The 16,231-nt window shown below is 34.4% G+C and overlaps 1 protein-coding gene across 1 annotated transcript; it reads left to right on the top strand.

Annotated features, from left to right (window-relative positions):
* Positions 1–2,696: 2,696 nt before the first annotated feature.
* LOC141724301 (ferredoxin C 2, chloroplastic) lies at positions 2,697–6,716 on the top strand. Its single transcript, XM_074526379.1, has 6 exons — positions 2,697–3,032; positions 3,258–3,321; positions 4,091–4,179; positions 5,622–5,690; positions 6,257–6,301; positions 6,418–6,716. The coding sequence occupies exons 1-6, from the start codon at positions 2,790–2,792 to the stop codon at positions 6,460–6,462; spliced, it is 555 nt and encodes a 184-aa protein (XP_074382480.1). The 5' UTR covers positions 2,697–2,789; the 3' UTR covers positions 6,463–6,716.
* The last annotated feature ends 9,515 nt before the right edge of the window (positions 6,717–16,231 follow it).

The following is a 16,231-nucleotide window of genomic DNA, read 5'->3' as shown; positions in this document are numbered from 1 at the left end:
TATATATGTATTGCAGATTTGTAGGAGACCTTTCCGTGCAGTCAGGGCAGAGTTCCAGTTCTTTCCGTACTAGGCTCCTCTGAGGTAGTTGTGTTGGACCAAATAGGGTCTGTTGAGTTGCTGTATTAAGTTAGTTGCATCAGGATTGTTGGTAATAAGTTGGTTTTGCAATAGTTGTAACCTAAGTCACACTTAAACCTGGAAAAGGTCTTGGTAAAAAGGGGTCGTGTTTATGTATTATTATTGAATTGGATCATATTGTTGTTGTTGATGACGTCAACTCCTGACCCCGGGGTTGTGGCCGTCACACTAGCCATAGGCTAGCTCGTCTATATAGGCATGTTAATGAATCGGGTTTGGATCGGATCGATCTAAATTCTTGTCCATTTCCATCTATTTTTTTGAATCGCCCCAGATTTTTTATAGGCTGATTCGTATTCGGATCCATTTGGATCACGGATTTTGGATCAGATATTCGCTACATTTATGTATATTTAATTTTTAAGTAGCTCATTACAAAAGTTATTTAAATTTGACAATTTCGAAAAAATATTAAAATACAAGTAAAATACCAATTTAATAATGTCAAAAGTTACGAACTCTAACAAAATCTAAGAAGTTTAAAGACAAATAAAACATTGAAATTCATTTTTTAAAATAAAAATTACAATAATACTTAAAGAGTAGCAAGAATGCTTCTTAATATTGATCATGTAACTTAATAATATCAGCCCTAGTCGTGTTTCGTGTGATAGTCTTAAATTTCGGTGCAAACTGTTACAAAAACACTTATAATCAACCATACTAAATGGATAATTATGCTTAACAATAACCCATGGACCGAATGGAATATAGACAATGAGCCTTGATTGAATATAAGACTTCAAAATTAGAAATAGTAAAAAATAGTTTTATTATAATATGTATATATATATATATTAACTTATCAAAACTGTTTAAATCCATACCCGCTTAATTTATAATCAGATTTTTCTTATCGTATCAGGTTTCGGATTAGATTTTTAACAGGTCAATCTATATCCGCTAAAATGATCTCGGGTCAGATTGAGTTGGATTTCGTTCCATTGATACGCTTACTTCCAGGGGGGTTGACATCCACGGATACAACAACTAGACACTTTAATAGGGAAAAATGTTAACAAAAATTTAATATATATATCAGCAGCATATATATATAATTTATTATATATTTTCCATGTATATTTTATTTTTTAGATTTACATGAAATAAATAGTTGGACTGGCTTGAATTCATATTTATTACTCATCGAATCAGATCGTTATCGGATCAATTTTTTTCGGATCAGATATTTTTTTAATGATTTATATCCATTCCATTAGTTTTCGGACCATATTCAATTTTCGATCCATTGACAACTATAGCCATGCCTACCATATTTAAAAAAATTAGGCCAAAATTCCCGACAAACAGCATTTCAGGCTCAACATCCCATATATTGCGTTAATTCGTATGACGCATCACGTCTGATGCGCCGATTCATGTGTCGTATCTAGTCCTTCAGCGTAGCGAATCAAGCCTGATGCGACACCGAAAAATACACATCAGGCTTTAAAAAAAATAGATACTCTATCAAATGGGTAATGGGTAGGGATGATTAGTTACCTTGGAAATAGGATATTTTGGTGATTATCTCCATCACACATATGTTCAGAAAGTAACAACAGTTTTTACATATTATAATCATAGTTATAAAAATTGACGATTTTGCTTATTAATAGCCCGATAAATTGCTGTGCGGCAGTCTTCTGATCTAATAACCCTAAAATGACTAGAAAAGTCTTCCGATCTAATAACCCTAAAATGACTAGAAAAACATTTTCCAAAAATTGAGTCAAAAATCAGAGAGTAATCTGGTAAACATTAAAATAATCGGGTCAAAGAATATAATATATCATAATCAATATGATAATTTATAGTTGTTAATTTCGGTTTATAAAGAAATCAAAACTTATAATTTACCAGGAAAATATTATAATATGAAAAAAAAACTAGCTAAAATATATTCCCCATGTCCCATTCATTTCTATACACTTTCCTTTTTTGATATCCCATTCAATTCTATACATTTCATATACATTTCAAACTTATTAAAAATAGTAAAAATTTAATAATATAAAAATCAACGTCATCTACTACTTTTTCCCACTACACTCACTTTATTCATTAAATATTGAATGGTCCCTCCACTTTACCCAACTTTATACTTTTTCTCATTGAATTACACTATTTTTTTTTCTCGCATCCCACTGCCTAACCAAAACTAATATTATTTTAATGAATTTCTTGTCCTCCGTACCCAAACCATTTGTATAGAAATGATTGGGAAGTTCTTTTTATCGAGAATTAATTTTAAAAATTTTATATTAAAATCTAGTTCTTATGTTTCCGTACAAATTAATTAAATAAAATGATGGAGAATGTGATTAGTTTTCGTTATCATAACATTTATCCCTAATTTTTTTGTAAGAACACTTATCCCAGATTTCGAGCAATTTTCGTCCCCCATTCCCGTATTTAATAAAAAATAATCTAAATATGTTTAAAAATATAATTTATATGAACTATCATAATTACACATTTTAAATTCAATTTTTAAGTATCAAATTTATTTTGAATATAATGGATTTTTATCCAAAATAATAAAATAATAAAACGTTTTGTTTCGTTATCCAGAAAATCTAGCAGGCATCACCATTTTCTGGACAGCTAACTCAGTGCGTGACTGTGTGAGAGAGAAAACCAAGTAAATGGACGCTCAAGCTCTGTGTAACGTCTGCACTCCATTTCACCGGAAACCTACACTTTTCCGGTCACCGATTGCCTTCTCAAATTCGTTGAAATTCCGGCGTAAGATGACCGTGACGTCGGAGCTTCAAACTACAACGCCAACGCCTTCCGTTAACGGCGCTTATTCACAATCCGTACGGACTCACAAGGTCACCGTTAACGATAGACAGCGTGGCCTTGTTCATGAATTCGTTGTTCCTGAGGTTAATCTCGCCTTTTTTGTTTCTTTATTCTCGGGGTCGAGCTCAGTGGAGAACAGTTTTAGTGCGAGAATATGCGAGAATAATTGTTATGTAATTGTTACAATTTGTAGAATAATGTGTATATTGCACTGTGCTGTTCTCACCTGAGTGCGACACGAGTTTGTGTATTTATAATTTGTTTATTATTAATGTATAAATTGGTTGTGTTGATGTATTGGAATGTAGGATCAGTACATATTGCACACAGCTGAAGATCAGGATATTTCTCTACCTTTCGCTTGCAGGCACGGTATATGACTATGTCATTTTGCAATTGTGTTTGTGCGAGATTTACTGTTTTTATGAAAGTGTTACGATATTTGGAGTTTGAATGGGGATCAGTTGGTTTAAATTTGTACAAGTGTTTGAATGTATAAAATGTAAATGTTGCTGAAATGTGTATCTGTTAAGTTATGTGTGCTTTATTTTCATGATTAGCTTTTAAGGTTACAATTTTAAAATTGGCGAAGGAAGGAGTTGACATTTGTGAAGATAGACATTGGAAAGTATATGATTAATGCTTTAGATAAGTTGAACTGTTTCAACTTATCAGTAGATTTTGTAACCTGTTTCTTTTGTCTCGAGGACGCAGCTCTTAAAGTACAGACCCTGATGTCTTGTATTATTCTGGCAAAGCGTGGCGGCCTTTCTATATCAATTCACTCTATCACAATGGTCACCTTTTGTAGTTAATCTTTAGAAATTTATTGTTCGAGTTTAGTTTCAGATTCTTTCCATTATTTAATTTGTTTTGTGACGCCAGTGAACATACTGTCGGCATGCATTTTAATTTTTAAAATACCATGTTAAGTTTCACTTCTTTATCTTGTGAAAATTTGATTGAGTAATGGAGTTCAGTGCTACTGGTTAATAATAAATCATCTAGACGTGTTTTGATACCTCTTCCACTTATATACTCTCCTCTACTTCCACCATCCTTTATCCCCTTCACAATGGGCTCCACAATGGGCTCCACAATGGGCTCATGACTTTCTCTAACTCAAGCTTTAATATTGCAGGTTGTTGTACAAGCTGTGCTGTTCGTATAAAATCTGGAGAAATTAGACAGCCTGAAGCACTAGGAATATCTGCTGAATTAAAGGCCAAGGCATGTATTTTTAACTTGATAGCAAGCTTATTTTTCTCAATATATTTGACTGGGGACCAGCAATTTTTGGGCTAATGTTATTCTTTTAATTTTTAAAGACCTGTCATTATATTTCTTTCTCAAATTTACAGTATGCTGCATATCTGCAGTTACGTTGTTACTGAGTTGTATCTAATACTATGAATATATGGTTTGAGGAAGAAATTGATGGGAAAGAGAGAATAGGAAAATAAATTGGAAAAGAGAGGGGGAGCATAGTTGAAATATTTAGAAAAGACTCAGAGTAATACAGTAGAACTCTGCATAAGGATAAAAACGCATTCAAACATTATCGATTGCTTAAAATTGAATTTCGTTTAAGCTTTGAGCCAAGACTTAAGCGTGTTGTTTCTATTCATTGCTGCCCTAGGAGTCTTCCTCACTTTCACGTGATAAATTTAGAAGGATTATTAATTATTTATGATCCAATCTCTTTCATCTTCACCCTCTCTGATAATGAAAAATGACAGCTTTAAGTGTTTTAGTTATGGTCAGAATCAGCTTACACTTCCACCAAAACCATTTTGTCAGCCTCTATGTCATAATGATCACCCGTTTAATATTTCAATTGCTTAGTTTCCTTAAGATCCCTACAAAGACTTCTGTCTTGGTTGTAATTGATCTGGACGTGCTTTTTACCTAAATATTTTTCTCTATAGAGATTGACTTTGTCAAAGTAGGTACAATTGTACGAGTATCTTTGATGCACAAATGCATAATGTCCAACAAAAAAACTCAATTCTTTCCACCATTTCCTGTAGTTTAACATTGGCAAAGTCCCTGTGAATCAAAATATTTTACTGCAGTAATTTTTGTCATATACATATTATTATGAAAACCTAAGTCCTAGTTGGATCTGGGAAGAGATTGCTACTAAATACGATTAGGCTACTAGCCTACAACAGTTAAATATTGGGATTATTAGCAACTTTACTACCTATTTCCTAATGTTGTCGAGCTTGAAACAGTTAAAATATACTCATGTTGATATCCAATGCATAATTGACGGTACTTATGCTCGAGTGATGCTTTAAAATGACTAACAATGTAGTTTTAGAAATATCTAAGAAATTAAACTTCAACAAAGCTAAGCACAAGAATAAGAATGACTGGTGAGTTTTCTGACCGAGACCAGGAGTTTAAATTGATGCTGTGATCTCTAAACCTGAGCATGTTTATTACAAGAAGTAAACAGTAAATTGATTAATGATGTTCTTTAGGCGCAAGAAAAAAATTAATAATTCTTGTAAGTTTGAGTAAAATCTAACAGTTTCGGAAAGTTTTTCACGAGTTTTTAGAAGATTTGCCTTTAGATACAAATGTGAGTTAATAGAATCATGAGGATGAGGATATATGATGTTTCTATAATCTCTGAAGCTGATGAATCATTCTTTGACCTGTAGGGTTATGCACTTCTCTGTGTGGGATTTCCTACATCAGATATTGAAGTTGAAACACAAGATGAGGATGAGGTAATTGTTTATATCTGAAGTTTTGCTCTTGTGAAATTAAAATTCAATAGGCAAATTGTTGTAAACACAATGAACCGGTTTGATTGTTCATTGTTGATTTAAATATAATTTCTTGCTTACTTAAGCAGTTCAATCTTTTTGTGACATGTTTTTCAAGTGTCTCATTACTAAACAAGTAACATGAAAAGTGATGTAGCATAAAATTATATAGATCATAATGCTAATATTACTCGGATAGTGTGGGTACTCTTTACAAGTGAATAATTCTGGTCAATGGTTTTTTATGTTAAACATTTGCAGCTACTTTTGTCAAAATAAAAATAAATCATCTTTCCATTGCACTCGGGGATAGGGAGGTAACACAAAATATTGTAGAGATGTTTTATTTCTTTCGTTCTGTTTCATTAACCTTAATATCCATATTACCACATAAAGAGTATTATGGCAAAGTAGCTTCCCAGTAGTGTAGAATTTAAAAGATTACTTGTCATTTGTCAACTGTTAATAAGCTCAACCCTGTAGTATAGCGATAGTAAATGTTGACCCTTCTTCCAACATTATTGCAGGTATACTGGCTTCAGTTTGGAAGATATTTTGCCCGAGGACCCATTGTAAGTCATTTTTGCATTATAGATACGAGTCGCTCTTTTGTTTGATCAGATTAACATGTGATGAGATTTTGAAATAGAAAAAGATTTAGATTTACTTTTCCCAACTTATCTACCAGGAAAGAGACGACTATGCACTGGAGTTAGCTATGGGTGATGAGTGAGGTGTGTCGAATCGACTAATAGAAGTGAGGACAAGTTGAATGAAGCTGCTACCTAACCATATTCTTATTCTTGTTTTGTATTTAAGTGTAATATGTTATAATTATTGTGTAATTTAGCTCTGGCCTTGTAGCATGAGTACTTTCTGTTTATTGACAACTGTGTTCAGACTATTTTTTGTGTTGTAAGATAACTACTATATGTAAAAAGTACTTTTTATGCCATAAAATTTATAAAAAAATGAAGGCTTGTGCCCTTTAGATGGTTTAAATGAGGATTTCTTTGAACAGTTGCAGTAGTGAACGTTTTTAGATTGGTGCTGTTGGTTTTCTTTTGATCCTTTCACCACTTACTTCTTTATCTTCTGGATGGAGTTGTATTCTTTTGTGTCTTCCGATTGAAGTGTGTTACAGTAGAGCTGTATTATTTTTAATTTTGTTCTTTGTTCTCTTACTATCCTGGGAGTACATACGGATTTGGTCCGGCTACTACTCAGAGCATCTCCAATAGAGGTTGCCAAAGTTGATGTGGCAAGACAGTCTTGGTTGCCTACCTATTGGAGTTTGGAGTTTGTGGGTTGCAAAGATGTATATTATCATATTGCATTCCTTGCCCTAGCCAAACATTTGAAGTTTTGTCTTGTCAAAAAGTACATACCCTGCTGTAATATGTTCTAGCATGTGAATTCTCAACAGAACATACATATGTAAATACGGCAGAGAGACAATCCGTCAATGTTGCTCCACCTGGCAAAACCTGAACTACAAATTGAAGAGTTGAGGATGCACGGGAGGAAATTGAACACCCAACAAAGTTGGAAAAGCAGCTGGTGCGAGACCAAGGATTGAGTAATTCTTCATGCACACACTTGAATTATGTAGTGGTTGTATCAGTTACCTTAATGACACGCACATACTAATTTTTCTTCCTAGGGTATCTTTTACCGGTTCAATTTCCTGTCGTGTTTGAATCATTTACTTCAAGTAACACTTAAATTTTGGATTGTAGAAGTTGAACATCGCAATGCAGAGTGTTTGATTTCGTGTCAGTGTTTGAATCAATTAGATGCCACTTAACTACTGTACTCTGCAATGCAGAATGTTTGATTTCGTTTCACACTCTCCAGTCTCCATAACAGTCTAATTTCACAGGCCTATAGACTAGAGAAGGACAGACTTTGTATTTCTGCCTATAGACTAGAGAAGGACAGACTTTGTATTTCTTTTGCACGCTAAGAAACTTGTTTACCCGTGATTGTCAAACTTGAACCATATTTATGTATTTATTTATCTAATTAGTCAACTTGGACAGTTGCACTTAATCACTGCTCACAAGTTTAACGCATATCTTTTCCTTCTTCATTTGACCTTAATATATCTTTACTGCAACTGATCAGTCGTGAGTTCTCCGAAACACCCACTTTTGGTTGTGGTTCGAAGAGTTGATCACTGCCCTGTTAAGTCACCGGGTCTCCCGTAACTTTGTGTATTACTCACCTAGATCCAACTGAAGGAATTTACGGATGAGCGGAAGCGTAAAATAACATTTATTCCGTAAAAATCATATACCGTACATATTGAGAAACGTATAAAAAGAAAAAACTGAGGAATCGTAACCATACCTTGTGAATCGAAGCTTTATAAAAATGGAGTGCTAGCAGTTGCTCCTCAGTGTGTGAAGCACTCTACCGGTATCCACAAAGAACGATCTTCTTCGATGAATCTTTTATAAAACCGAGCTTTTATAAAATGGAGTTTTTGGGAGAGAGAGGAAGAAGATGGGGGCTAGGGTTTTCACAAAACAAAAAAAAAATTGTGTTAATAGAATGAGCCATCTCATTCTATTTATAGGGCTCTCCTAGGGTTATAAAATATATCTTTATATATATATTAACCCCCACATTTTATCTTTATAAAATGCTTTAATAATAATTAAAACTATTTTAATCATTATTTCCTTTTCTAAACTATTAAGAAAATAATCCTCTCTCTCATTATTTCATCAAAGAAAATATTCTTTATGGTGTGACCCTGTAGATTCAATATTATGCCGGTAGTAGAAATAAATAATAATAAACTTTTATTAATTATTTACATGAATAATAAAATTCACTAAATATAATTAACTGATTAATTATTTTTATTCTACATCGTGAGTGATGCTTCTTAACATATCGCGACTATCCGGATAATATGAATTCACTGCTTAGAATACCAAGAACCTGTCAATGACTAGTTACCGTACAATGAATTTCTTTTACCCTTATAATATCCCGATTAAATACAAGGCATGGATCTCGTGTCAGGCCTATCAAATTTAATCATATGATTTCTTATTCATAATGCAAAGTTCATATTAATGCAAATTAGAAACTCCTTTCTAATTTCATACACTCTGGCCAGAGATTCCAGAACTCGTATACTAAGAATAATATAGGATATTCTCTTCCTATACTGGAAGGGGTAGATCCTCTATTGACGTTAACTATCTCTGTACACAAATCCCTATGCACAGAATAGACCTAATGGATGTCCTTGAGACAAAGGACTAAACCAAAGCACAGTTCATTATATACAAGATAACTTTAACGATCTCAAGTCTAAGAACACTTGTACAACTATCACTTAGTGAACCACTATTGACACGTGAGTAATCTCCATTAGTTGTTCAACTTATCGAGTCATGTTCAGTGAACTTATTCCCTAATAAGCACCTACATACTAGCTATAGTGTCAGCACACAAATGCCTATGAGAACAGACATCCTCCTGAAGGTCACTAACATTCGATTAGTTATCCTATGATCAGGAACTGTTTAAATCTAGAGTTATCATCTTCTAGATCTCACTATTATAATCTCATTATAATTCTAGATGTTTTACTCTAAACTATGGAACATCTTATTTAAAACACTTTAAATAGATAAAGCCCATAATAAAAACATAACAAGTCTTTTATTAATTTCAATGAAATCAAATAGGAATACAAGAAAGTTCTTCCTAACTCATCATACATGATTGGATTTAGGACAAACACTTTCAATCTCCCACTTGAATCAAAGCCAATCACCCTGGTATCTAATACCCATCTTCTCTTTATGACGATCAAAGTGAATCTGAGACAATGACTTTGTGAGTGGGTCTGCTACGTTGTTATGTGTGTCAACTCTCTCAATCTTGACATCTCCTCTTTCAATGATTTTCCTAATCAAATGAAAGCATCGCAAAATATGTTTGGAATTTTTATGAGACTTAGGTTCCTTGGCTTGTGCTATTGCTGCGTTGTTATCACAATACAACACAATAGGCTCCTCAATGCTAGGAACAACTCCCAACTCAGAAACAAATTTCCTCATCCAAACGGCTTCTTTTGCAGCCTCACTTGCAGCTATATATTCTGCTTCCGATGTAGAGTCAGCCGTTGTAGACTGTTTGGAACTCTTCCAACTAATCGCACCACCATTCAGAGTAAACACGTACTCTGACATGGATTTGCTATCATCACTTTCTGATTGAAAATTAGAGTCAGTATAACCCTCTATTTTCAACTCAAATCCACCACCAAAAACAAGAAAAATATCCTTAGTCCTTCGCAAGTACTTAAGGATGTTCTTCACTGCTTTCCAGTGGTCTTCACCTGGATTGGACTGATATCTGCTCGTCACACTAACTGAATAAGCAACATCAGACCTAGTACATAACATCGCGTACATGATAGATCCTATTGCTGAAGCATAAGGAATCTTACTCATACGCTCTCTTTCCTCAGGTGTCTTAGGAGACATCTTTTCATAAAGGGACACTCCATGGCTCATCGGTATGAGACCTCTTTTGGAGTTTTCCATGCTAAACCTTTTAAACACTTTCTGGATGTATGTACCTTGGGTAAGACCTATCATTCTTCTAGATCTATCTCTATAGATCTTCATACCGAGAATGTAGGATGCTTCTTCCAAGTCCTTCATAGTGAAGTTTTTCGATAGCCACACTTTGACTGATTGTAGCATCGGTATATCATTTCCCATAAGAAGTATGTCATCCACATACAATACAAGAAATGTTACCGCGCTCCCACTAACCTTCTTGTAGACACATGGTTCATCTATGTTTTTGATAAAACCAAACTCTTTGATTGTCTCATCAAAACGGATGTTCCATCTACGAGAGGCTTGCTTTAAACCATATATGGTTCGTAGCAGCTTACACACTAAGTGTTCATTTCTCTTGGAAAGAAAACCCTCTGGCTGTGTCATATACACTTCCTTTTCAAGTTTCCCATTGAGGAAGGCCGTTTTCACGTCCATTTTCCAGATCTCATAGTCGTAGTAAGCAGCAATCGCAAACAAAATCCGAATTGATTTTAACAGGGCTATAGGCGAAAAAGTTTCATCAAAGTCAATCCCTTTCCTTTATCTGAATCCTTTTGCCACGAGCTTGGCCTTATAGGTCTCCACCTGGCCATCTGCTCCAATCTTTCTCTTGTATACCCATTTGCACTCAATAGGCTTCACACCCTCAGGTGCTTCAACCAAAGTCCATACTTGGTTGGTATACATAGATTTCATTTCGGATTTCATGACACTTTGCCATTTCTCTGAGTCAACACTACTCATAGCCTCATTATAGGTCATAGGGTCGTCATCATCAATGATTGACAACTCATTGTCATTCTCAATGACAAGGCCATAATACCTCTCAGGTCGGAGAGACACTCTCCCTGACCTACGAATGGGCTGTTCCACAGAAGGTTGTTCAGTCTGAACATGTGTTTCCACTTGAACCATAGTAGTTTGTGCTTCTTAAACTTCATCAAGTTCAATTTTTCTCCCACTGTTTCCTTCAAGGATAAACTATTTTTCCAAAAAGGTAGCATGTCTGGAGACAAACACCCTATGATCAGTGTAAAAGTAATACCCTAAAGTCTCTTTAGGATATCCCACAAAACTACATTTTACGGATCGAGATTCCAGCTTATCTGGGTCAACTTTCTTGACATAAGCTGGACATCCCCAAATCTTAACGTGTTTAAGACTTGGTTTCCTTTCTTTCCATATCTCATATGGAGTTTGAGGAACAGATTCGGAAGGCACCTTATTCAGTAAATATGCTGAGGTTTCCAATGCATAACCCCACAGGAATACTAGAAGATTTGCATAGCTCATCATGGAACGAACCATGTCTAACAGAGTTTGATTTCTCCTTTCAGATACCCCATTCAACTGTGGAGTATATGGAGGAGTCCACTGGGAGACTATACCATTTTCTTTGAGATAATCTAGAAACTCTCCATTCAAGTATTCACCACCTCGATCTGATCGAAGAGTTATAATACTATGTTTGGTTTGTTTCTCCAATTCATGCTTATATTCTTTGAACTTTTCAAAGGCTTCAGACTTGTGTTTCATCAAATACACATATCTGAATCTAGATCGATCATCTATGAAAGTAATGAAGTATGAAAATCCACCCATGACTTGCGTAGACATTGGTCCACATACATCTGTATGTACCAATCCTAGCAAATCTGCAGCCCTCTCTCCATGTCCACTAAATGGAGATTTGGTCATTTTACCCAATAGACAAGACTCGCATGTAGGATATGATTCAAAATCAAAGGGGTCAAGTAACCTTCCTTATGCAATGTCCACAGTCTATTTTCACTAATATGACCAAGTCTGCAGTGCCACAAAAAGGTGAGATTTTCATCATCCCTTTTTCTTTTATTAGTATGTTCAATTTATAGTTAATCATGCTCTACGTCATATACATATAGACCATTATTTAAAATACCACTTCCATAAAGAATGTTATCTCTAAGAATTGAACATTTATTATTCTGAATAACAAACGAAAATTCAGCCAAGTCCAACATGGGAATAGAAATAATATTCCTCACAATCGAGTGAACAAAATAACAATTATTTAAAACAATAGTCTTGCCCGTAGGCATATGTAAATGAAATGATCCTACAGCTTCAGCAGCAACTCTTGCTCCATTTTCCATCCTTAGAATCACCTTATCTTCCTCAAGAGTCCTACTTCTCCTTCGTCCCTGCAACGAATTGCAAATGTGAGAACCACAGGCGGTATCTAATACCCAAGTAGAAATTTGATTTAATGACATATTCACTTCAATCATGAACATACCTGAAGCAGAAGCGGTAGTCTCACTACCCTTCTTCTTCTTCAATTCTGCAAGGTAAACCTTGCAGTTCCTCTTCCTGTGCCCCACATTGTTACAGTGGAAGCAAACAGCTTTGCTCTTGGGGTCTTCAGCTTTTGGTGGAACCGGCTTTTTCTCACCTACTTTCTTCTTCTTGGAAGGGTTCTTCTTCCTTTTCTTAGGATTGGAACCTTCACCAATTAGAAGAACATAGCTCTTCTTAGGGGGAAAATTCGATTCCGCAGTCTTCAACATGTTGTGGAGTTCAGCCAGGCTAACATCCAGCTTATTCATGTGAAAGTTCACAACAAACTGCGAAAACGAACCCGGAAGTGATTGCAAGACCAAGTCTTGGCTCAGTTCCCCATCCATGGCAAAACCAAGTTGTCCAAGACGTTAATCAAATTGATCATCTTAAGTACATGGTCATTCACAGATGATCCCTCAGACATCCTACAACCGAACAGCTCCTTCGATATCTCATATCGAGTTGTCCTCCCTGCCACATCATACAACTCTTGTAGATGCATAAGGATAGTGTGAGCATCCATATGCTCATGCTGCTTTTGTAGCTCAATGTTCATGGAAGCTAGCATGATGCATTGAGCAACATTTGCATCATTTATCCACTTACGATACACAACATGTTCATCATTATGTGCATCGTTAGCAGGTTCAGTAGGCTTAGGTGAGTCAAGCACATATTCCAGATTCTCAACCCTGAGAACAATTCTCAAGTTTTGAAGCCAGTCAGCAAAATTAGGACCAGTCAATTTGTGAGCATCTAGTATGCTCCGGAGTGATAGTGCAGAAGACATAACGTATATAGTAAATCTGTAAATGATGAACACATAACAACACTTAACAAATATTCAATTTCATTTCAAAACACTATATGAATCAGGTCTTTATTCATAAGTGGCTCCCACTAGTTAATCTAATTTATACAACCCCCTAAGTGAAAAATTAAGCATTCATAATGCTAGTGGGAATAGGGATCCTACATTCCATCACACAACCTCGGTTGTAGCACAAAATGTCATGTGATGTTCAATAGGCAGACAACTCTTGTCAATTAAATCTTATGTTATTCCCTAATAAAACTTTAGCCTCTTGAATAATTGAGTCACGGCTGTAGCACGACAAACTCAATATTCTAAGTCAAGTCTAACCCAACATTTCGTACAGTTGAATCAGTCTCCAACGGCCCACGGCTGCAGCACGTAACGACCTTTAGATTCTAATTCAATGTATACATCTCTATGTAATAGACAAGTATTTCTTATTTCAAAATCAAAGCCCTCGGCTGTAGCACGAAACGACAATGATTTAAAAATAAGAACTACTTTCTACCATGTTGGAAGGCTATGACCGACACAAACTCGTTGTGTCATTGGCCAATTACTACTTGATATTATTTATTTTTAGAGAGATTATATTATGTTATAATCATAATCATATTATAAAGAGATTCTTCCTTTTAAATTAAATATTTCAAATCAATAATCGATAATCAGATGATTCCCAGATCGGGGGGAGCATTGTCAAGATGTGTCACTTAATACCCCTTTCTTACATATCGAAATCTGTTTTTGACAGAATCATCCTTTCTCTCAAAATTGAAAATTCATATTTAATTACGTGTTTCATAAACACAAGAATCTCATGATTGTATTCATAATATTATTGTCAAGGCAAGAAACGATTCATATTCTAGATTTTCTAGAGCACGCCTTATTTTGATTTAAGTTCACCTAAATCTATCATCGCATGGTAAACATAGGCATATATCTCATATATAAAAATAAATAAACAGATAAGCATGCAAGCAATATCATGTCACACATTGATATAATGATGTATGGATTTATTATAGCATTTAAAAGCAATTAAAACATGTTTTAAAACACTTTCGGGAATATAAACAGTTCAAAACTTTTATATAAAAAATATTTGACCACTCCATTAGATTCGTCTCGGAAAAACGAATTCAACGATATATTGCACGCCCAAAACGGAGTTACGAAACTCCCAAAAAATCAAATTTAATGTAGACAAACGGGCTGTAACGCATTACAGGAACACGTTACAAGGTCTGTAACGCATTCCGGTAATGCGTTACAACACTTTTGAGCCTTTCAAGTGTGTAACGCATTCCTTAAATGCGCAACCCCCCTTTTCCCGCGCGTGCGCTACACTCGCCTGGCACAGCCGACTCTGCAAATTTTTTTTTTCGTTTGTTTTCTTCTGTTGCGACGTGTCTGCTTCCAGCCGTTTCTTTTGCTGCTGTTACAAACAAAAGTAACCCCCTTACCCTTTACTCCCTTATTAATAACTCTTTATTAATTTATTATTTTAATTTTATTATTAATAAATTAATTAACATTTAATTAATAAATTAATAAAAATTAAAATAATATGATTTCTTAAATCAGGGAGTAGCAGAAAATTATCAAATCAGCCATGGGTCCTTGTGCAAATTTTAATCATAATTATTCATATGCATAATTATTTCATAAATTTTAATTAAAACAATTTTAAAAAATTCATAACAAATAATTTACACATCACAAAATTATGAAAAAAATACCTAGATGATCTACAACACTTGTAGATACCAGATCAGTAGTCAAAATCTCATGCAAAAATTATTTCGAATTAATTCATAATTAAATCCAAATAAACTTGCAAAAATCATAATAAATCCATACATGCATAAAAAAATCTGAATTTTTTTATATGAATCTCTATATGCAGAACCCAGCTCTGATGCCAATGAAGGAATTTACGGATGAGCGGAAGCATGAAATAACATTTATTACGTAAAAATCATATACCGCACATATAGAAAAACGTATAAAAAGGAAAAACTGAGGAATCGTAACCATATCTTGTGAATTGAAGCTTTATAAAAATGGAGTGCTAGTAGTTGATCCTCAGTGTGTGAAGCACTCTACCGGTATCCACCAAGAACGATCCTCTTCGATGAACCTTTTATAAAACCGAGCTTTTATAAAATGGAGTTTTTGGGAGAGAGAGAGGAAGAAGATGGAGGCTAGGGGTTTCACAAAACCAAAAAAAAAATTGTGTTAATAGAATGAGCCATCTCATTCTATTTATAGGGCTCTCCTAGGGTTATAAAATATATCTTTATATATATATATATATTAACCCCCACATTTTATCTTTATAAAATGCTTTAATAATAATTAAATCTATTTTAATCATTATTTCCTTTTCTAAACTATTTAGAAAATAATTCTCTCTCTCATTATTTAATCAAAGAAAATATTCTTTTATGGTGTGATCCTGTAGGTTCAATATTATGCCGGTAGTAGAAATAAATAATAATAAACTTTTATTAATTATTTATATGAATAATAAAATTCACTAAATATAATTAACTGATTAATTATAATTATTCTACATCGTGAGTGATGCTTCTCAACATATCGCGACTATCCGGATAATATGAATTCACTGCTTAGAATACCAAGAACCTGTCAATGACTAGTTACCGTACAATGAATTCCTTGTATCCTTATAATATCCCGATTAAATACAAGGCATGAATCTCGTGTCAGGCCTATCAAATTTAATCATATGATTT

This window comes from Apium graveolens, chromosome 5, assembly GCF_009905375.1.
Source record: "Apium graveolens cultivar Ventura chromosome 5, ASM990537v1, whole genome shotgun sequence".
In the NCBI taxonomy this organism is placed as follows: Eukaryota; Viridiplantae; Streptophyta; class Magnoliopsida; order Apiales; family Apiaceae; genus Apium; species Apium graveolens.
The sequence above is the reverse complement of the archived record's forward strand: the minus strand, read 5'-3'. Positions and strand labels throughout refer to the sequence as shown.

Coding starts and splice junctions, on each gene's coding strand:
- LOC141724301 (XM_074526379.1), top strand. CDS start 2,790: ATGGACGCTCAAGCTCTGTGTAACGTCTGCACTCCATTTCACCGGAAA. Junction 3,033..3,257: donor ATGAATTCGTTGTTCCTGAG/GTTAATCTCGCC, acceptor ATTGGAATGTAG/GATCAGTACATATTGCACAC. Junction 4,180..5,621: donor CTGCTGAATTAAAGGCCAAG/GCATGTATTTTT, acceptor TTTGACCTGTAG/GGTTATGCACTTCTCTGTGT.